The sequence below is a fragment of the Benincasa hispida genome, chromosome 3 (genome assembly GCF_009727055.1).
Source record: "Benincasa hispida cultivar B227 chromosome 3, ASM972705v1, whole genome shotgun sequence".
In the NCBI taxonomy this organism is placed as follows: domain Eukaryota; kingdom Viridiplantae; phylum Streptophyta; class Magnoliopsida; order Cucurbitales; family Cucurbitaceae; genus Benincasa; species Benincasa hispida.
The window spans coordinates 13,209,912-13,232,635 of NC_052351.1; the positions used below are offsets into that span (position 1 = coordinate 13,209,912).

At 33.6% G+C, this 22,724-nt stretch overlaps 2 protein-coding genes across 2 annotated transcripts; one reads left to right on the forward strand and one right to left on the reverse strand.

Annotated features, from left to right (window-relative positions):
• The first annotated feature begins 797 nt into the window (after positions 1 to 797).
• Positions 798 to 3,259, forward strand: LOC120073942 (pentatricopeptide repeat-containing protein At2g04860). The gene has a single exon (XM_039026864.1). It carries the CDS (start codon positions 890 to 892, stop codon positions 3,044 to 3,046), a length of 2,157 nt encoding a protein of 718 aa, XP_038882792.1. The 5' UTR covers positions 798 to 889; the 3' UTR covers positions 3,047 to 3,259.
• A 3,235-nt stretch (positions 3,260 to 6,494) lies between these two features.
• On the reverse strand, positions 6,495 to 10,389 carry LOC120072631 (phosphoglycolate phosphatase 2). The gene is made up of 11 exons (XM_039025051.1): positions 10,072 to 10,389; positions 9,917 to 9,984; positions 9,723 to 9,815; positions 9,563 to 9,634; positions 9,255 to 9,326; positions 8,551 to 8,610; positions 8,414 to 8,466; positions 7,938 to 8,035; positions 7,732 to 7,831; positions 6,957 to 7,060; positions 6,495 to 6,856 (listed from the first exon to the last, which is right to left on the reverse strand). The coding sequence occupies exons 1-11, from the start codon at positions 10,169 to 10,171 to the stop codon at positions 6,756 to 6,758; spliced, it is 921 nt and encodes a 306-aa protein (XP_038880979.1). The 5' UTR covers positions 10,172 to 10,389; the 3' UTR covers positions 6,495 to 6,755.
• Positions 10,390 to 22,724: the final 12,335 nt, after the last annotated feature.

Genomic DNA, 22,724 nt, shown 5'->3' on the forward strand with positions numbered 1-22,724 from the left:
AGGATAAATTAATATGAGTTTCAAATTTTAAAATATTTGTACCCAGCAATATTCATAAGGGTGGTTAGATTATATTTGGAGATTATAGCTCTTTTTGTCATGTTAGATGCTTTTAAATTTGGCTTAATCTGATTTGGATAATAAAGCACAAAGGTTAATTGATAAAAACTAGAGATCGGAATAAGGAACCTGAAAGAGCAAGGGAGAATAGTTCCACCGCTTCCATAGCCAGCAATCTGTCTGAACAATATGCCCTTCCCCATGTCCAATCCATCGCCCACCAACTGAACTGAAATCTGAATTACAAAATACACAGTATAATTCATAACCTTGCTCCAATTGTTGATCTATTTATAATAAATTTCCATGTGAACGTTCACAACCATGCTAACTTCACAGTCACAATATATTTCTTCTCCAATAGAGTCAGTTCAGTTTCTTCAATTTGAGACCAATCGAAAACCGAACAGATGTCCTACTAAGAAAGGAAAAACCTAGAGTTTGTAAACAAACTTAGCATTCATGAAGCTTAGTTTCTAGTTTCTACCCTATGAAACTGAAAATTAATTTAAATCGACCTTACATATTTGTATCTAATTTTTAAATAAGCAATGGTTAGTGCAATCTAGGCTATATTTATCACTTAATCTCCTCACTTTTCTATCACATACAAAAATTTTAAAAAAAAAATGTTTTTTTCATAAAATAAAAAATATCACGAGATACAACAATTTTATTAGATTATAGTTTGGATGCAGAAAAATAGGTCCATATAAGAAAGTATCCAAGTTTTTCTCTATTTAAATCAATTTACCAAATATCAAAGGCAAAAAAAAAAAACCATGCACATTCCATAGGTGCGGAACCGCCAAAACGAGCGGCCAGTGCTATGCAATTTACATCTTCGGTAGGTCATCTAGCGACGCTATCGCTGTCTACCTTCCATTCTGCATTCAAATCTTACGTTGAAGGCAAAAATTTTACTCCCCCCTTGTTGCTTTTCCGTCAGCTGCTAAGATATCCGATTAAACCTAATGATTCTACCTTCTCCTTACTCATCAAAGCCTTCGTTGTATCGTCTTCATCTTCTTCTTTTGCCCCATCATCCTGTTCTGAGAATGCAAAAGCGGAGGCAAATCAGCTCCAAACCCACTTCATTAAATGGGGATTTGACCAATTTTTGTATGTCAGTACTGCCTTTCTCGATTTGTACTCAAAATTGGGTTTTGTTAAAGCTGCTCAACATTTGTTTGATGAATTTCCTGAAAAGGATGTAGTATCGTGGAATGCGTTGATTTCGGGGTACTCACGAAGTGGATATAGTCATGATGCGTTCAAGCTATTTGTCGAAATGCGCAGAAGGGGGTTCGACCCTTGTCAGAGAACATTGGTAAGTTTAATTCCTTCCTGTGGTACTCAACAATTATTCGTCCAAGGAAAATGCATTCATGCGTTAGGTGTTAAGGCTGGTCTTGATTTGGACTCCCAAGTGAAAAATGTTCTTGCATCGATGTATGGAAAATGTGCAGATTTAGAAGCGGTGGAACTCTTATTTGGAGAGACTATTGAAAAAAATGTTGTTTCTTGGAATACCATGATTGGGGCATTCGACCAAAATGGGTTCTTTTTGGAGGCAATGCTTGTCTTCAAGCAAATGCTTGAGGAAAGAGTCAATGCTAACTCGGTGACTATGGTGAGTATCTTGTCTGCAAATGCAAATCCAGGATGTATCCATTGTTATGCTACCAAAACTGGCCTTGTGGAAAATCTTTCCGTGGTTGTCTCTCTAGTTTGCTCCTACGTAAGCTGTGGATGCATACAAATAGCAGAACTGATTTATATGTCAAAACTCCAGAAAAACTTGGTTGCATTAACCGCGATTATTTCTAGCTATGCTGAGAAAGGTGACATGGGATCTGTGGTGAAGCTATATTCCCGAATGCAGCATTTAGATATGAAACTAGATGCTGTTGCAATGGTTGGCATAATCCAAGGTATTACATATCCTGATCACTTTGGCATTGGACTTGCTTTCCACGGTTATGGGCTAAAGAGTGGGCTAATTATTGATTGTTTGGTTGCAAATGGTTTCATAAGCATGTATTCAAAGTTTGATAATATCGATGCAGTATTTTCTTTATTTCTAGAGATGCATAGAAAGACACTGAGCAGCTGGAATTCTGTGATATCTAGCTGTGCACAGGCAGGAAGGTCAATTGATGCCATGGCTTTGTTTTCCCAAATGATGTTGTCAGGTTATGGGCCAGATTCAATTACACTAGCTAGTTTACTATCTGCTTGTTGCCAAAATGGGAATTTGCATTTTGGGGAGATACTTCATTGCTATATTCTAAGAAACAATCTGGACTTAGAGAATTTTGTTGGGACTGCTCTTATAGACATGTACGTCAAGTGTGGAAGAATAGATTTAGCTGAAAAGGTGTTTAAGAGCATGAAAGACCCATGTTTAGCTTCATGGAACTCACTGATCTCTGGTTATGGCTTATTTGGGTTTGACAATCATGCTCTCCGCTGTTATACTAAAATGATGGAGAAGGGGATCAAGCCCAATAAAATCACGTTTTCAGGCCTTTTAGCTGCTTGTACTCATGGAGGACTTGTCGAAGAAGGTAGAACATACTTTAAAATCATGAAGAAAGAATTTGGTATCGTGCCCGAATCACAACATTGTGCATCCATGGTTGGCCTGCTTGGTCGGGCAGGATTATTTGAAGAGGCAATTGTATTTATCAAGAACATGGAAATCAATCCAGATTCTGCAGTGTGGGGAGCATTGCTCAGTGCTTGTTGCATTCACCAGGAAGTTAAGCTTGGGGAATCTGTCGCGAAAAAGTTGTTTTTCTCTAACTGCAGAAATGGAGGATTTTTTGTGTTGATGTCAAATCTTTATGCAGCATCAGGGAGGTGGAATGATGTAGCAAAAGTCAGAAAGATGATGCGAGAAATGGGAGACGATGGTTATTCGGGTGTTAGCCTTATGGAATGGATTTCTTTGGAAGACACAAACAGAGATTTATACTTGTGAGAACTACGTTTGAATGGATACTCTTCGCAGTGGCAGCCTGCATTTCACTTTAGAGCCCTCATTCTGAGCATACTAGGACTCGCTAGGCATTTGATGTGTAGTGCAAGTGATGTAAATATTTAGCTTCTATTTAGAACAAAATTATTAATTTGTTTTAACCATAATAAAAGCTCTGGAAAAAAAAAAATACAATGAAACAAAAACAAGTATGGTAGAATTTTATTTATGAATAAAATGCTAACCTTATCTCAAACTTCTAAAAAATTATACAAATTTTACAAATGCTTAGGAAATAATTAACGGGGATTATTTTAAATGACAAGACTGCTGAAAATATTTACAAATAATAACAAAATAAAACAGTCTATCTGCGATAGATTACGATAGACCACGATAGATATTATTTGCATATAGACACAAATAGTAGTCTATCGCGATATATCGCAGATAAATAGTGAAATTTTGCTATATTTGTAAATATTTTGATTCATTTTCTTATATTTAAAAATAGCTCATATTTAAGTATATTGAGTTATAAGTGAGGTATATTAGGATTGATTTTGTTTAGGAACATTTAGAATTGGGATTCCCATTTAAATTAGTTCAATTTTTTGTGACATTAGAAATAAAAAGATAAGTACTAGGAAGAAAGAAGGAAGAAAAGAAAGATGTAAAGCTCATGCACTGGAATGAGATTGTTTCGTATTTTAAAGTAATCTTGTCTTAAATTTAAAATTTAAGAATTGTTCCTAATTTGTATAATCAGGAGAGGAATTATAATGTCTTCTCTCATTCCCAAGCACTTACCACCAAAACCAATGGAGGCTCAAAATGTTTTCATCCAAAATTAGCAAGAATGAAGAGTGAATGCCAAAAAAACATTAATGGAGATTTGTATAAATTGTATCGTACCTTGAATGCCGAATCGCCAAAACCCAGGAAATCCAGCCAACTGCAGCTCTTTAATATTTCTTCCTCGCCTTGGTTAAAATCTTGAAGTGTGAAAGTCACTCATCAAAAACCAAGCAGACTCAAAATCTTTCTGATGCAAAATTAGTAAAAATGATGAACGCAAAGAAAATCTGTATGGTTGTATCATACCTTGAAGTTATCAGAGGAAATTATGAGCCGTTAGTCTTGACAGCTACCAACGTACTGGATCACCAAGACCCGAATCCAGCTAGCTGCAGCTTTATACGATTCCTTCCTCGCCTTGAAGGGTTAAAAAGTTTGAGGTGCAAGGAGGAAGTGAACTTTGTGAGCAAGTCACTTCTTACTTTTTCTCTTGAGTACCAATAAAATTACAGTAATCAAAGATCACTGATCTGTTGGAACACAATTTTGATGCAAAATGTTCTCCCACCACATACCAACTTTCAAATTGGTTCTCTAGTCGGTTAGATTTCAATCAGTGATCTAGTGGAACACAAATTTGATGAAATTGTTCTCCATCACATAACAACTTTCAAATCGGTCCTCTTATCAGGTGGGATCGTTGAGGATGATAAAATCATATAATTGAGCATGCTGGGGGGAAATGAACCTTTTCTGAGAAAGCAATAGAACTTCAATAACTCGGTAGCCAGCAAAACGAGGAGAATATTCATCTTAAAATCCAGAGCCACCAGGGAGAGAAATCCCCACGGACAACAATTTATCACTTGCAGAGAACATTTTAGCTAATATGACTAAACTCTGAAACAGAGATTCCAATGGACTTAATAAAATTTGCTTCCAGCATTCTTGATTTTGACGAATGGTTGGGGACAAATTTTGACATCTTTCCCTAAAAATAAAGGCTAGGGCGGGAAACGCGACAACAGTATTTCAAATGTGCTCGCGATACCATCAATCAACTTATCATCATTAGGAAGAACAGGCACTAAATTATATATGCCATTGAGAAATCTCAAGTGATTAAGAAATCGAAAACGATGATTCCGCCATGCCGGTTGGAAGAGGAAGGGGAATTAAAAAACAGATACGAAAATACCGAATACTATCGCAATCGAGGAGAAATATGCCTTCAAGAAGTCCAACAAAACCCTGTCAACGGCGAATCATCGGTGCCGTCGAGGACTGAGGTCCGGAATTCATTCTTCGTTTTCTTCTTCCTCACAAGAAGATGAATGTGAACGAAGAAAAACGCGCCAATTTTGAAAATCCTTAATTATTTACAACTATTTCTCAATTTACAAAATTTTGTGTATGCGCGTGTTTTTCTTTTTTTTTCCCCTTTTTTTTTTTTTTTTTTTGATAAGGTAAAACATTGTTGGGTCCGTCGAATAGATAACCCAAAAAATAGGCCAAAAATGTGAAATGATCCAGATTTTAAAAAAAATGTTTGAATGACCATTTGCTGACATCAAATTCATGTGAATTACCAAAATATACTCACATGCATGCAAAAAAATAGTTTCGCTCTCTCTTCTTTTTTTCACTCACAAACCACTATGTCTCTCACTCTCTCTTCATTTCCTCACTCACAAAATCACTCTTCTCTCTCGTCTCTTGCTCACCGGAGTTGGTTGCATCGGAGCTGCACGTGTGGACTCATCGTGCCGGAGAAGAAGAAGACGACGTACAAAGGAGAAGAAGCTAAAGAAGAAGAAGACAACATGCAGAAGAAGATTTTTCCCACAGGCGAAGAGAAAAAAGAAAAAAGAGGGCAATACCATAACTAAAACTATAATAATTATTTTTAAAAACTTGCTCATTTGCCATTTTGATTTTTAAAATGGATCTTTTGAGCAATTATCTCAACATTGTTTTGATCTTTCTACTCATTACTCAAGAATAAAACTATAATAATTAGTCAAAATAATCTAATAAGTATTGAAGTATATCATGTTAATACAACTCTCAAATTAAATATGTAATTTAACCAATAATAAATTATATTTTATTAGTCAATCAATTTGAACCAGGATATTAAATTTATTAAATTTTCATTGACATGCGATAAATTGACATTTCCATCATATTGTAAAAATAATCCATGAAACATAAAAAATAAGCAGCAAAACGTCAATGATGTAAATATAATATAAATAATAAACATTTTAACTTGATTAGAGAGCATAAATATTTATTTATCAATGTAAATATTCTTTTTGAATTTTTCTATTTTTATAATTCTTCAAAAAATATCCATCAATGTTGACATTTTATTGATATTTCTATCGATATTCCTATAAAACTTAGACCTAAATATTTTCATAAACAACAATATTTTAAACCTTGGTTTGAACACTTCCTCCGCTCGCCAATCAACCAACCCCCGACCAATCAACACACCTTAAACTGACCAACCAATATCAATTTTAGTCGGTTTCAATCGATCAACTCGATATGTCGGATTTTTTTTACCACTCCTAGGTATAAATCCTCAACAATAAATCAATACGATACCAGCTTAAAATTTTTACTTCAGCAACAAACAATAAGATAACCAGCAAAATGAGAGGGAACTTAAACAGAGTAATGATACAGAGTCATAATTTATTCAATGAGCGTGGTCAAAAAATGAGATTTGGCTAACCCCACAGATCCATCAGGGGCTCCAATAGCTACAATTGTTACAATTTTGTATACAAAATACACATAGTTCAATTGACTATGCATCTAACAGTTAAAAGAAGTAATGGCTTTATTATGACTGATCTACTAATAAGTCAGGAGTTTTGGTGCAACTGCAACTCAATCATCATCATGGTCCCAATAATTCTAACAAGTCAGACACCTTGGCTGTGTAGTAATCTGGTTGAACATGATTGGAGGGATCTTGAAGATGGGATTGAGTTGTTACCCCTGTCATGGTTTTGGTACTCATGAATGAGGTTCTGTTTCCATTTTTTCTCTTTTTACAGTTCATTGACAGTAAAATGGGACAAAAATCTAGAGTCCAAACCTGAAAAGACGAGAAGTGTTTTGCAGCCTGTGCTCTGGCCAAATAGAATGTCTGTGTCCAGTCTATCACCCACCATACACATTTTAGAGCAACCAAACTGAAATCTGGAAAACAAAAAGCACAGTGGATTACATATAGTCTCTTCCTGTGTTATTTCTCTTCGGTTAAATTACAAGTTTAGTCCATAATATTTGAAGTTTGCGTCTATTTTGTCCCTGAACTTTTAAAAGTATCTAATAGGACTTTGAACTTTCGATGGTGTATCTATTGTCCTTTTTAAAGAAAAAAAATGTTGTATCTGCTATCTAACAGTTCTCTGAGCTGGAAAAATGTCTAATAGATCCCTGAACTTTGACGTCTTCGAAACTTCTAAGAATTAAATCCTCTCTTAGATAAAAATTTAAATTTTATACCTAATGAAATCCTAAACTTTCAATTTTGTGTCTATCCGTAAATTTGAAAATTATTAAATAGACCAAGGACCTATTCAACACGAATTTGAAAATTCAAGGATCTATTTGATATAGACTTGGAAGTTTAGACACCTGAAACTTCATGAATCTATTGGACACATTGAAAGTTTAGGACCTGTTTAGTAACCATTTGGTTTTTGGTTTTTAGTTTTTGAAAATTAAGCCTAAAAACACCCCTTCTACCTCTACATTTCTTGCTTTGTTATCTACTTTCTACCCGTGTTTTCAAAAACCAAGCTAGAAAACTACAAAAAAAAATACCAAAAAGAATTACAGCGCAAGACAGTCTTTATATATCTTACTTTTGCAATAAAAAGTCCATCATGAATGTTGATGGTTTCCCGACCACAATGGGGTCCTTCTCAGATGATGCACACACTGCAGCGACCATGCAACCAGCACCTGAATCAAAAGAATTAACAAAGTTAATGAGCCAACCAATGTGAAACAGCATTCAATCAAGTTGATCGAGAATGAGATAATCAAGAGTCAGTTAAAAGAAATGTACCAGGGGCTTCTTGTGATTCAGTAACATGCCCTACGGCATCACGATTAGTAGCAATAAAGAGGCATCCTGGGTTCTCACGAATGCAAAGTGTAGCATACCTGATGGTAAAAAAGGAAAATTCCATAGATGAGTGATTATGCAAATGCCATGTATATGAAACTGAACAGCAACAAGGAAGCAAGTGCAGTAATTTACTGCATATTGAAGGCTTCTGTAGGTAATAAGCACAAGATATAGGGCCCTAAGTGCTTAAAAAAGTTATTTTTTAACTCATTTCAAACAGGTTCATAATCTAGTCTTTACCCAAATCAAAATGAAGTGAGTTATGAAATATTCACAAGTTGGAGTAGTCCATCCGTTAAATTAGAATAGCTTATGATTCTGCATTTTTTTAAGGCAAAGAAGATCAACTCTGTAGAAGCCAACAAGAAGAGGATGGGACTGGGGGAAAATAGGTAGGATTTGAACTTTCTTACTGAAGTTTGTAATAATTAATATGCCGATCTAGTCCAACCACAACTGCTCCAACCTGGTACATCACATGGCAGATATAAATCATATGTAGAAAGTAGAAGCAAAAGCTCACTAGAGTTTGGCCAATATGTCATGTTACACTCTTGTCGTGCTCAATTGCACAATCTAGATGAAGATCTGCAGTTATTTTGGCATCTTCCTGCACCAAAGTTGAAAGGCACTTGAGCAATGTTCGATCAAATTCAGTTATTCAAAGGAAAAGATATTGATAAAATTGTAAGCTTCTTAGAGTTACGAGAAGTTGCCTCCACAACTATGCAAAGTACTACCCAACTAAACTTCAGTAAAATTTTAAAACAAATTGCACGAGTTTCAACTACTGTGAATGCCAATGAACTAGAATACTAACGAATACCAAAAGCTAATTGCAATTTTGAAACTAAAGTTGTTGAGCATTACCCGAACAAGATACTAGGAAATACTCATTTCCATTTGCTAGACCGGGTAAGAGGTAAATTAAGTCAATGAGCATTACTCCATAAGACCCACATAATGTTATCTATTTCATTCAAGGTGAGCAGATATTTTCCATAGGTAGTAGTGCAGATCAACTCAAAAGCTTAAACTTATAGAATATGTAAAAATTTAATTATATCAATACTTCAACACCCTCCAACACTTAGAGACTTAGAAATTTATAAAAGGCCTAACAAATAAAAATCATTATTAATTAGAGAGGTTTTCTTTAATACCTTGTTAAAGCGCCAAAATAACTAAAAAGCCTATGAAGTCAAGAAAAGAGAATTTAAAAACTATTACTTGATAGTTGTCTTATCTACTTACTGGACCACCAACACCAGTGAATCCTGCAAGCTGAAGCTCTTCTATGATACCTGCTTCGCCTATGACATAAACCTGCATAGAGAAAAGAAGAAACCCCACTTACTAAGACTAGCTAACCACCAAGAAGACATATAAAATGCGACAGCAGAGCGACAAATAAGAAATCTGGAAGTTTAAAAACCATGCATTGGGGAAATGAATTCTGTAAACATAATCAACAAATTGTCTAATCCTACTCACGATGTTATTTCTCTCAAACACAGTTGTAGTCATTGCAATCAAACCAATACATAGACAAACTCACAAACCTTCTTTTCTGGGGAGAAATTGTTGACTTTCAAGAACATGGCAGCTGCAAAAGAGGAGGAAAATATTTCATCCTACAAGAGAAATCATGGAACAACAATTAGATAAGAAAAATAGTTTCATTCCCAACACTAGTAGAGAGCGTTTCAAGTTCTAATCGACCTCTGAAACAGAGATTCCAAGGGAATGGAACTTCTTTGCATATTGCTTTCTTGATTTCGACGAATTGTTAGTGACAAAAACCAACTTCTTCCCCTACAAACGGACGACAGTTATAGTCGGAAACAAGAATTCATAGTACGAATAAGAATAATAAGATTATAAATAAAAAAAAAAAAACAAAAACAAAAATCTACCTTAGACCGAAGCATTTCAAGCGTATCAGCGACGCCATCAATCAGCTTATCGCCCTTCCATATAACACCTGACCCATGAAAAGTATGCAATCGAGAAAACATTAACGATGAAGCAAGCGGAAACGGAAACTGAGGAAAAGCAAAATGTAGAATACCGTCGCAATCAAAGAGAAAGGCCTCGACGGAATGGATCAGATTCCGGGCATTGCCGGAGGAAAGTAGCTGGGGTTCGGCGGATGTTTTGACAGAGGTCATACCTCCGGCAGGACGTCGGGATCCGGCTACGGTATGGGAAGGGCAATCGAAAGGCTGTAGTGTTGTTGGAGGATTATTCGGTGATTGGTTCGTCCAATTTGTAAATTCCAATTACGCAGAGGTATTTTCATTTTCTTATTACTCTTCCTCCGTGGCGGGCGGACGAAAGAAGGTGGAAATTAGAAAATGCTATTTTTTATGTGTTCACATGTAAGTGCAACTATTCTTTGAAAACAAAAATGTAAATGTATGCGACTATTTTGATAAGATAAGAAAAAAAGGGGGAAAACCGTTCAAGGCTCTTATCTCTTCCGGACCGTTTGAATCTAGATATTATTTTATGAGCAGGGATATTAAATATTTACTATTTGAATGTTTATATCTTAAATATCTGAAATAATTAACGGATGTATGGGATAATCAATATTAGAAAGTTAAATATTTGTGTTCAATTAAAAAATTTGTATATAGAAATTAAAAGTAAATAATTACTTGATTAAATGTAAGAGATCAGTTAAATTTGATATTAATTAATTTATTGGTATGTTAATTAATTATTTAATTAATAAAATTAAATTTAAAAAAATAATACTTTTTAATTAAACCTAATTGAATTAGTTACTAAAAGTAATTAAATTAGTTAATTAATTATAATATTGGTAATTAAAAATAATAATTATATTCAATAGTTAAGATAGTATAAAATATTAATAATTAAAATTAATATTAATTGATTCTTGATATTAATTTATTAATTAATTAAGTTATTTTTTTACTATTCATCTCCCAGACATAAAAAACTCACACTTTTGTAGGGTATTAAAAACCCTATGTCATATTACTTGGATAACGATATCCTAGGTTTTAAAAAGTGAAATTTTGTAAAACAAGCCGATATATTAAATGTTTGTCTCGCATGGAAAACCTATGAAACAAACAAGACCTTAATGTTTTATGATATATTTGGGGTAAGGACTGTGCTATGACTATAATAATCATCTCTTGCTACAATGCATACTATTTTATAATCTCCAATTAGCTACCATCAACATTATTTCAACACTTTCATTTGCTATAGTTTTTACTATTTTATATTCATCATTTTTTATTATTTGCTACAATGTTTACTATTTCCTCATCAAACTAAATAATTTACACCTCAAACACATATTATTATAACCTAAATCAAAATAATCTCATCCCAAACACAAACTATTATAATAACAAATGCCAAACACATAGGATTATAATAACAACTCCTTGTCCCAAATGCCCCCTTAGATTTTAAAATGTTAAATTTTTAGTTCTTTTTGTTTCAAATTTGATTTATAAAATATTATAAATTTTATCCTTAAAATTTAAATTTTGTTTCAATTTGGTCCCAACCGCCCTATATGAAACATGAAAATGAGTATTTAGTGAAAATTTGAGGTTAAAAATGTAAATTTTGAAACCTAGAAACTAAGATGAAATGAAATTCAGATCTAAGTGACAAAATTGTAACACTTTGAAATACTGAACTAAATTAAGACTTAAAGACCAATAATGTATTTTTTCCGATAAAAATAGTTAAATCACAAATTTGAGTTATGTGTCTTTAATTTTTAAATTTCAATATTAGTTATTAGACAGAGTTTGATAATTTAAGATTTTATTAGACAAAAAATAAAATAAAATATATATCTGATATATCAACTATATTTTTTTAAAAAAAAAAACATATTTGTGAGGGACTTATTACTTTATTAGACACTTGAACGACTAAACTTGTAATATAACAATTTAAAAAAGAAAATTAAAAAGACCTTCAAACAAAAATGTATATAACTAAATGTTTAGGATCTTTTACTTGATATTAGTGTGCATGACACGAGTGCATAATGAATCATTAAATGTATTTATCGTTCATTTTACTCATTTTCTTCTTGTTATGAGAGCGTATATAAAATTAGATATTTGATATTCAACCCATTTAATGAAACAATGATCCATAGTTCGAATGATGTAAGTTTTTGCCCGTTGAGACTTAATAATATCGAGGTATTTTGTTTAGAAAAAATAATAATAATAACCAAATGTATCAAAAGAGATCCAAGAACTACATAGGTTTAATTTGAAGTATCTTGTATGCGGGACAAAAAAGTAATAAATCTGTGTTTTGAATTTATAAACAATGAGAATAAATTATAAATTAAAGGTATACAAATATGACTTAGAAAGAGTATTTCAAACAATCGGATAATGTAGTTAATTAGCACAATCAATTGTCACTTTACCAAAAACAAATATGATCAAGTTTGATCATTGGATTTTTTTTTCCTAAAAAGATATCATTGGATTAATCTTCTCCAAAAAGAATTCGAAGTGATTGTTTCACTTCAGGTATTATTGTTATAATCAACGGCATGAGAGTTTCCATGTTTTGTTGTGCCTTCAACCCTAAACCAACCATGGTTTTTGTTTACTCATAAAATTTCACATCACTATCATTCAAATTCTAATGATCACATATTGTTAGGGATTGTTTGGGGCGTTGAGATTGAGATGATATAGGATGTAAAGAATTCTGATGTCTGGAGAGTTCTGATGTCTAGGGAGTTTTGATCGAATATGAACGATCGAGTATAATCGAGTATGTTCAAGCACTGAGATTATATACGATACACAGAAGAAAAATGACGGTGAGATATGAAATACGTTCTGAAAATGGACTCACAAACAATTAAAATCGGTGAGATAGGATAATGGATATTCAAACATTGAAATGATATAAGATGTGGGGATATACCATCTCATGTTAGGCCCCCAAATAACCCCTTAGATTTTTCTATACTCTACAAGGTTGGAGGACTAATTCTTAATTATCAATTATTGATTGTATTACTTGTTACTAAATACATTGTTTGCATGCTATTATGAAATATTAAACTTCGAGAATAATACCCTTTTGGTCCTTAGGTTTTAAAATATTCTACATTTAGTCCTTTAAGTTTTAGATTTTGTTTTAATTTAGTCCCTAAGTTAAAAAAGTTACAATTATATCATTGAGATTTGAATTTTATTTCAATTTGGTACATGGATTTCGAGATTTTATATTTTTAACCTCAATTTTTCATTAAATATGTACTTTCAATCATTGACGTCAATTCTATTAATTAATTTAAAATAATTAGAATTTAAATTTTAAATTTAATTTTAAAAGTGATAAAAATAGTGAAACTTAATTAATTTATTCGGAACCTTTTACAATATAAAAAAAATATTTAAAAATATTTACACTTTATAGCAAAAAGTTAAAAAAAGTAAAAAGCACTTTTGAAACTTTTTGCTATAATTTATAAATATTTTTTAGATTTTTCTATTTATAATAATTTTTCTAATTATAATTCTTTTAACATTTTTTAATTTATTAACATAAATTAACTCCAAAAGACGGAAAGTAGGTATTTAGTGAAAAAATGGAGGTTAAAAGTGTAAATCTCGAGACGTAGAGATTAAATTGAAGCAAAATTCAAATATCAAGGATAAAAAAAAGAGATCTCAGTCTCAAGAGGTACCTAGGGACTAAATTAAAACCAAACTCAAAAGTTAAGAACTAAATGTGTAACATTCTGAAACTTAGGGACTAAATAGAAACTAAACTCAAAACTTAGAGACCAAAAAGATATTATTCCCTAAAATTTTTGTTGAAAACGACAGGACCCTCAGAACAACGAACAGTAAACTGTCAAGGCAAAGCGGTCAAGCGAAGAGCAAAACTTGCAAAACATAAACTCGTTAAGTCTGAATCGCGGAGCTCACTCTCTTTAAGACGTTTCGCGGCTCTGCCCAAATGTGCAAATAGGTCTGAAAATTGCCACGTCGTCCCCAGGATAAAACAGCCAAATGAAAAATGGTCAAAAATGCACCGTTATCGATCAGAAGATACACCCTTTGTAAATTCACTGCTCGGAAAGTTAGGATGGAGGAAGAGAGGAAAACGAAGTGGGAAATGAATAAAATATTATGTGTATTCGAATTGCTGAAGGCCTTGCCTTTTATAGGCATTCAGCGTCGAACTGTAGGGAGTGGGAAGAGCGCTCCGCCACAGAACGTGCGTGGATGGTACGAATGAACGGATGAAATGGAGCGGGATTTGCAGACGAAATGCACGGACGAATGGACTGTTTCCTTCTTTTTTCTGGTTAAAAAATAAAATAATTTTTTTTATGTTAAAAAATAATCATCACACACACGCTTGCCCGACCGGACGGACGGCGGCAGCACGCGTGTGGGACGTCCACCGAACCCACATTGGTCTATCTCCTTACTCCCTCCAAAACATGGGTACCACTTAGGGCCAAACCCAAAACACAAGATTGGAGTACATAAAGGAGACTTCCAACACCAAAATTTTCAATGTGGGATTCTCCAACATAAAAAGTTGATTCCCTCTTTATTTTGAAAGTTAATTTTTCACCCAACAATCCCCCACTTGGAAATTTAAACAAAAGGAAAAGAGAGAAAAGATTTTCATCAAGCAGTTTCAGTCTATACAACACTGTGCTTAAGCAAAGGTGTCTTACGACTTGAACCTTTACATAGTGTAGATGATTTAGAATATACTAGAGTAACCCTTGGTTTTGAACTCTATCTCTAACAACATCTCACACGGAGTGTCATTAGGGTGTAGTACGAAAGTCGGTGCTTTTAAGGCCTAGCACGTGAATCCCGGTTTAATGAATGCTTTAGAGAGTTTTCCTAAAAAACTCCATAGGAAGCGACCCTCACTTCCACAGTCACACAGGTGAGTCTATCAAGGGTACTCCTGTAGCTTGGTACCCCACTTGTCATCAAGTATAGATCTCATTAAGAACTGAGTTCAACCTTTCTTACATTTAAGGATATCATGCTCAGACTTTAAGTCATAGGAATGGAACTCTGTGTTTGGTTTAACATGATTCACTGTATATCACTCTTGATCAGTTATTACCTATTTCTTGGGATCTCCAGTCTACAGGTTGGGTTTTCCTCACTGTGATTCATCTTTCAATAGACATAAGTTCCATCCTTTCTGAGGTTTTGAAAATCTTTTCTCTGGCCAGTTCTTTCGTCAAAGGATCTGCCAAATTTTTATCAGTCCGTATGTGATCCACTCTAACTGCACTAGTAGTGAGAAAACTCTCTAATGGTACTGTGCTTACGACGTATTTGACGTCTCTTTCCGTTGTAGTAACGGTTCTGAACTTTTGCGATTGCTGCAATACTATCGCAATAGATCAATATGGTTGGTATCGATTTTTCCCATAAGGGAATCTCTAATAGCAGACTTCTAAGCCAGTCTGCTTCTTCACTAGTTGTCGCTAGTGCTATCATTTCTGACTCCATCGTAGATTGGGCTAAAATAGTTTATTTCTTGGACTTCCAAGAGACAGTTCCGCCAACTATATTAAAGATATAGCCACTTGTAGCCTTTGAATCATCCGAAAGAGAGTTCCAATCAGCATCGCTGAACCCTTCCAGGACAGCGGGAAACTTTTGATAATATAATCCTAGGTTTTGGGTTTTCTTTAAGTATCTCATGACCTTTTCTATAGCATTCTAATGCTCTTTACTAGGTCTGCTTGTAAACCTGCAAAGTAATCCTACAGCATACGTATGTCAGGCCTAGTACAGTCGGCAACATATCTAAGACTGCTCATGATGCTCGCATACTCAGATTGATTAACACTGTCACCAATGTTCTTGAACAACTTGATACTAAGGTCATAAGGAGTACAGACGGGTTTACACTCAAAGTAATTATATTTATTTAGAATATTTTCTATATAGTGAGATTGATCCAAAGAAATTCCATTTTCAGACCTATTTACTTTTATGCCTAAGATTACACTAGCTTCTCCTAAGTCTTTCATGTCGAAGTTTGCACTCAATATTGATTTTACATCATTTATGACGTGCAAGTTCGACCCAAAGATCAATAAATCATCTACATATAAACACAATATAGTGCAAAAGTTATTATCAAACTTACAGTAGATGCATTTGTCACTTTCATTGACCTTGAAACCTTTAGATAGGATAAGGTTGTCAAATTTTTCATGTCATTGCTTAGGAGCTTGTTTTAGTCCATAGAGAGATTTTTCTACACACCTTATTTTCTTGACCATGGACAACAAAACCCTCAGGTTGTTCCATGTAAATCTCTTCTTCAAGTTCACCGTTTAAAAAAGCGGTTTTTACATCCATCTGATGTACTATGAGATTATAAAGGGTAGCGAGAGAGAACAGGACAAGGATAGAGGTAATTCTAGTGACAAGGGAGAAGATGTCAAAGAAGTCTACGTTTTCTCTTCGTCTAAAACCCTTTGCTATTAACATGGCTTTAAATTTGTCGATAGTCCCATTAGGTCTAAGTTTTCTCCTTAAGATCCATTTGCACCCTATTGCCCTACATCCTGGGGGTAGATCTACTAAGTGCCAAGTTCTATTTGACTCAAGAGAGTCCATCTCATCATTTATGGCTTATTTCCATAGGTTAGCATCTACTGAGGACAGGATAGCTCTTAGATCTTTAGGGTCTTCTTCTACATTGTAGGTCAGAAAGTCATTTCTGAAATCTTGGCGGTTCTAGCTCTTTTGCTTCTTTTAGGTTATGGGTCAGTTTCCTCTCTAGGGTTAGGATTTCTAACTAAGGTCATACCACTTGATCCAGAGCCCCCACTATTTCTTGATTTAAAAGGAAACCTATCTTCAAAGAAGTCGGCATCATTTGACTCAATGATCACTTTGTTCATTATATCATAAAACCTGTAGGCTTTACTATTTAAGGCATAACCTATAAAGACACACTCATAAGCTCTACTAGTCGACTTTCTCCTTTTTGGGTCAAGAATCCATATAAAGGCTAAACAACCCCATGTTCTAAAGTGGGAAAAGTTTGGTTTCTTATTCTTGAGAATTTCATAAGGTGAAGTTTTATTTTTAGATTTCGGGATTCTATTTAGAACATAACACACGTTTAAGGATGATTTCACCCCACCAATAAATGCAGCTCCTGAACTAAGTAAAATAACAATTACTAGCTCGACTAAAGTTCTATTTTTCCTTTCGGCTTTTCCATTCGTTTCAGGAGAATAAGGTGCAGTCTTTTCGTGTATTATTCCATGTGACTTAAAGAATTCATTAAAACTGTCTGAATCATACTCGATGCCCCTATCACGACGAAGTCTTTTAACCTTTCTATTAAACTGATTCTCTATTTCAAAAACAAAAAGTTTTAAAGCATCAAAAGCATCACTTTTGTTTTTCAGCAAGTATACAAAAGTAAAATCAGAGCAATCGTCAATAAATGTAATGAAATATCTTTTATTGTTCCTAGTCAATATGCCATCAAATTCACAGACATCATAATGAATCAAATCTAGAGGCTCAGAATTCCTAAGTACAGATTTATGCGGAGTTTTAGTAATTTTAGTTTGACTACAGTACTCGCATTTATCAAAATCATTCATGGATGACTTAGGTATCATTTCTAGCCTAATCATGTTACTAATTAAATTCTTATTCACGTGACAGAGTCCAGCATACCAAATATTCATAGAACACAACACATACACAGGAGATTTCATTTTATTAAAATCTAAATTTAATTTGAAAATTCCCTTAGTTGCATACCCTTTCCCTACAAATACATTATTTTTGGTAAGGGTATATAGGTATGCCCCTATAGTTTGAGTAAACCTGACTTTGTTGAAGAGATAGCCTGAAACCAAATTCTTTCGTATCTCTGGAATGTGCAGAACGTCCTTCACGTGAGGTTATTCCCAGAGGTAAACTTCAGTTCCACCTTGTCGGTTCCAGCAACTTTCATGGAGTGGTGATCTCCTAACAGAATATTCTTATCCTTAGTTTCAGTATAAGTTTTAAATAAACTAAGGTCGTGACAAACATGGTGCGTCACGCCAGTGTCTATCCACCACCCTTCACAACCACCGATCACATTTACTTCTATGATTATGACGACTAACGATTCTTCTGTCAGGTTCGCCTGACCAACAGGACGACACCTGTTCCTACAGTTCCTAGTCATGTGTCCAGGTTTATTACAATTAAAGCAAAGGAAATATACCGTTTCTCCTAAATAGGGCTTATGTTTTTTCTGTTGGTTCTAGTTGTTGGAGGCACGGTTCTAACCTTTCCTCTTTGTCCCCTTAGATTTTTTGTCTGGTTTTATCACAACAGAGGCGTGTTTCCCAGGTACTGCGTTTACCTCCTCCCTCTGGTCCTGCTTTCGGGCTTCCTCCTCGATCCTTAGACGGGTTATAAGACTCTCCAAGGAGAACTCTTTGGTCTTATGCCTCAAAGTGTTCTTAAAGTCCTTACACAAAGGGGGCAGTTTATCAATAATAACAACAACTTTGAATTGTTCGTCTAGAGGCATACCTTCAGTAATTATCTCATGGGCCATCTTCTAGAGTTCATGGGATTGGGCCTCCACGGATTTATCATCCGTCATCTGGAACTTGAGATAACAGCTAATCGCATATTTCTTCGGTCTGACCTCCTCGGTGTCATACCTCTTTTGCAGGGCATCCCAGACCTCCTTCGCTGTCTTCATTGTACTGTAGTAGTCATACAGATCATCAATCAAACCATTTAAAATGAAATTCTTACATAGAAAATCTTTCTCCTCCTAGTCAGCAACTTCTTTTATCTGTTGTTCAGTTGGTTCTTCTAAAGGGACAATCGGCTTAGCGCTGGTACAAGCTTCGACAACTTTCCTGACGGTAAGGAAGAACAACATCTTTTGCTTTCACCACTTGAAGTTCGCTCCTTCGAACCGGAATGGATAGTTGAAGTCATATATCATAACGTCATTGTTGCTATTGAGAGCCATTGATGATGTGGAAAATGTCTTAAAATTGTTGAAAACGACAAGACCCTCATAACAACGAACAGTAAACCGTCAAGGCACAACAATCGAGCGAAGAGCAAAACCTGCAAAACAGAATCTCGTTAAGGCTGAGTCGCGAAGCTCGCTCTCTTTAAGACATTTTGCGGCTCTGTCCAAATGTGCAAGCAAGTCTAAAAATTGCCACGTTGTCCCCAAGATAAAATAGCCAAATGAAAAAAGGGTCAGAAATGTGTCGTTACTGACCGGAACATACACCCTTTGTAAACTCACTGCTCGGAAAGCTAGGATGGAGGAGGAGAGGAAAACGAAATGGGAAATGAATAAAATGAATTATGTGTATTTGAACTGCTGAAGGCCTCGCCTTTTATAGGCCTTCAGCGTCGAACTGCAGACAGTACGGATGAAACGCGCGGACAAACGAACCGGTTCCTTCTTTTTTCTAGTTAAAAAAATAATAAAAATAAAATATTTTTTATATTAAAAAATAATCATCACACACACGCGTGTCATGCCTTGCCACATTGAACGGATGGTGGCACGGGACGTTCATTGAACCCACATTGGTCTATCTTCTCACTCTCTCCAAAATATGGGTACCCCTTGGGACCCAAACCTAAAACACAAGGTTGGAGTACATAAAGGAGACTTCCAACACCAAATTTTTCAATGTAGGATTCTCCGACCAAAAAAGTTGGTTCCCTCTTTGTTTTGAAAGTTAAATTTTCACTCAACAATTTTGTATGCAACATGAACTAAGGGAAAAAGAAATCAAATTACCGATATGAGTTTAGCTATCGCACACCGATGTGATGAAACTAGAAAGACTCAAGGTGCTTAAGATGGAATTGACTTCAAATGAGAACGAAATGATTGCATTATTAGTGATGCTTCTTCTTTTGAACGTGTTACAAATAGGTTTCTTTCTACTACTTTCGTATAAAAATCAATATATTTTTGGTCCCTATAATTTATCTTTTTCTCATTTTCAATTGAAATTATTTCTTGTAATTCACCAATAAGGTGTTCTTGAGATTTTACCAATTTTGTTTCATTAATCAATAGAATCATTTCTTCTATTTAAAAGAAAAACAAAACAAAAACATAAATGACGAAGATACAAACTTCTAATTTTTTGGTCAAAGATACGATGTCTAAAATAGTAAAAAGACTTTTGGTAAAAAACAACAATTTAGTCATTGAACTTTTGTTAGTAAAGATTTAGTTATTTATTTTCAAGGTTGTAATAATTTAGTCTTTAAGCTTTATCAAGTAACAATTTAATCTCCATCGTGAAAATTTTCATCGAAAATAAGTGCCAATTTTTTTCATCCAGCGACTCAGTATTTATAGTTTATAAATAAATTTGATTCCTAATTATTTTATCAATTTGCATGTGTAAACATTTTTATTAAATCATATAACATTTTTCACAATAGAGACTAGATCGTTCAAAATGTGAAGTACATAGACTAAATCATTACTTATTAAAATTTAAAAAAACTAAACGGTTATAAATTTGAAAATATATTTAGTAACTAAATTATAAAAACTAAATCGTTACTTTCTAAAAGTTCATAGACCAAAAGTATTTTTAAAATTCAAATTATAGGCCATTTAGATGGACTTTAGGGAAAAAAAATTCAAAAAAATCATTTTTATTTAAAACTTTTGATAAAAACCGATTAAAATACACAAAAACACTATTTTGAGTTGTTGTCGAACATTCAAATTTCTTTCTAGATGACTTATATTTTAAATTAAACACTTGAAAATGTATTACGAACCCACGTTATATTAGATTGACATTGTATTTTCATAGACTTTGAGCACCAATGGCCCAATCCATTTATGCCAATATCTTCACTAAAAACGTTCCTAAAGTGCCATTCCCATAGCTTGAAATTGAGGCACAAAAAGCTGTTGAGAATTCGGTGATGTGTACTAGAGATTGGCCAATTAGGGCAAACAACCACTATCTTTATAACATCATTAGTAGGGTGCATTAATTAATTGGGTAAAGCTTTAAAGGAAACCAAATATAATCCCAACTTTAATTACTTTGGTTTGAAGTTGTTGGAGAAGGGCCCCCTTTTTTTTCTCTCTTAAAGTTAAAGCATACCCAATTTCTAATTTTCTAAACCAAAGTGATACCCCAATGAGCCAACAATGTTATGTGGTTGCCCCCCACCAATCAAAATCTCTTTGCTTTATTTATTTATTCTCTCTCTCTTTTCTTTTTTCATACCAAATTATCAATAAACTCATCATATTGGAGCTGAGTTTGACTACCCTTATCATCAAATCCCAATCTCATCAAAATATTCTTTCTTTTGGCTTAGATGTTTAAATAATAACAATAATAATAAACTTTTGAAATGTGACATGCAATTGAACCAATGTGTATTTTATATATATTATATTGGTAGTTTTGTGTATATCATGATAAATGACATTGCATCATGTTTTTTTTGGACAACTTAGCTCGTATATAACATAGGAAAGTACAAAAAAAAAATGTATATAAGTTAAAAAAAAAACAAGAAAATTTAAAATATATTTTTAAAAAATCAATCACGATCAAAAGTTAGAAGTTCGAGTCTTTATTACCAGATTTGTGTACTAACAAAGGTTGGTTTGAATTATTACATAATAAAAGTTGACACTTAATTTTGATGAGATTTTTCACAATAGGATTAAAGACTAAATTGTCACAAACTTTTACGAGATTTTGTAGTAATTACATGAACTAAAACGTCATCAAAATTTAAGGACTGTTTGGAAGGTTGAAATGTAATCAAAATTACTGAAAATGAGGGGAATGTTGGAAATGTTGGAATGCATGAGGAATTGAGGGTGGGAATGGAAATGGAATCGTGAAATGTGAAAACAGTGACAAAGAGGATTGAGTTAAAAACTATCGGAATGAGTTTAATATTACAAATCGAGCAAAAAACGCTCAATCCAAATATGAGTTTTGGATTATATTATAATCCTATTCTATTAACGTCTCAAACAACTATGTAGAGATTATATTATTATTTATCTAAAAGTTTAGAGGGAGAAAAGTGTTTTTTAAGTTTTAAGGGTTTTTTTTTTCCCTTATAAGATATCTTAACGATTAGCTTTCTAAAGGACATAACAAAACCGATACATAAGAATAAGAAAAATAATAATAAATTAATTAATTAAGGGGGAAAAAACTTTTTGGAAATGATGAATTAACATGAAAATTGAAAATCATTTGTCATACGGAGTCATCAACTCGCCCCTGCATGCTCGTTTTGCAGGTAATTAATTTGGGTTACGAATTAAGACGACGTGTCAATTTTGTCCATGAATTTTTAAAAGTGTAAAACAAATTGCTAATTTTTTTTTTTAATTTTATGTCAGATATACGTTGAATTATTAATTTTGTGTTTAATGGATATTTAACAAATTCAATATATTTAAAATTTGATTGATCTAGTATATACAAATATAAATTTTGTGTTTGCAGAACCTTAAACTTGTAATTATGTGTCTAATAGATCGGTGAAGTTTAAAAAACTCAAAAAAAATTTGTCCCGTTTGATAATAATTTGATTTTTGATTTTTTGTTTTTTTAAAATTAAGCATATAAACAGTTTTTTTGTTTTTAAATTTCTTGATTTGTTATCT

Excerpts from the sequence above, each read along its gene's own strand:
- LOC120073942 (XM_039026864.1), top strand. The coding sequence starts at position 890 with ATGCAATTTACATCTTCGGTAGGTCATCTAGCGACGCTATCGCTGTCT.
- LOC120072631 (XM_039025051.1), bottom strand. The coding sequence starts at position 10,171 with ATGACCTCTGTCAAAACATCCGCCGAACCCCAGCTACTTTCCTCCGGC. Across the intron at positions 9,327-9,562 it reads ATTTCTCCCCAGAAAAGAAG|GTTTATGTCATAGGCGAAGC; the intron begins GTTTGTGAGTTT and ends TTCTCTATGCAG. Across the intron at positions 8,036-8,413 it reads ATTAATTATTACAAACTTCA|GTATGCTACACTTTGCATTC; the intron begins GTAAGAAAGTTC and ends TTTTACCATCAG.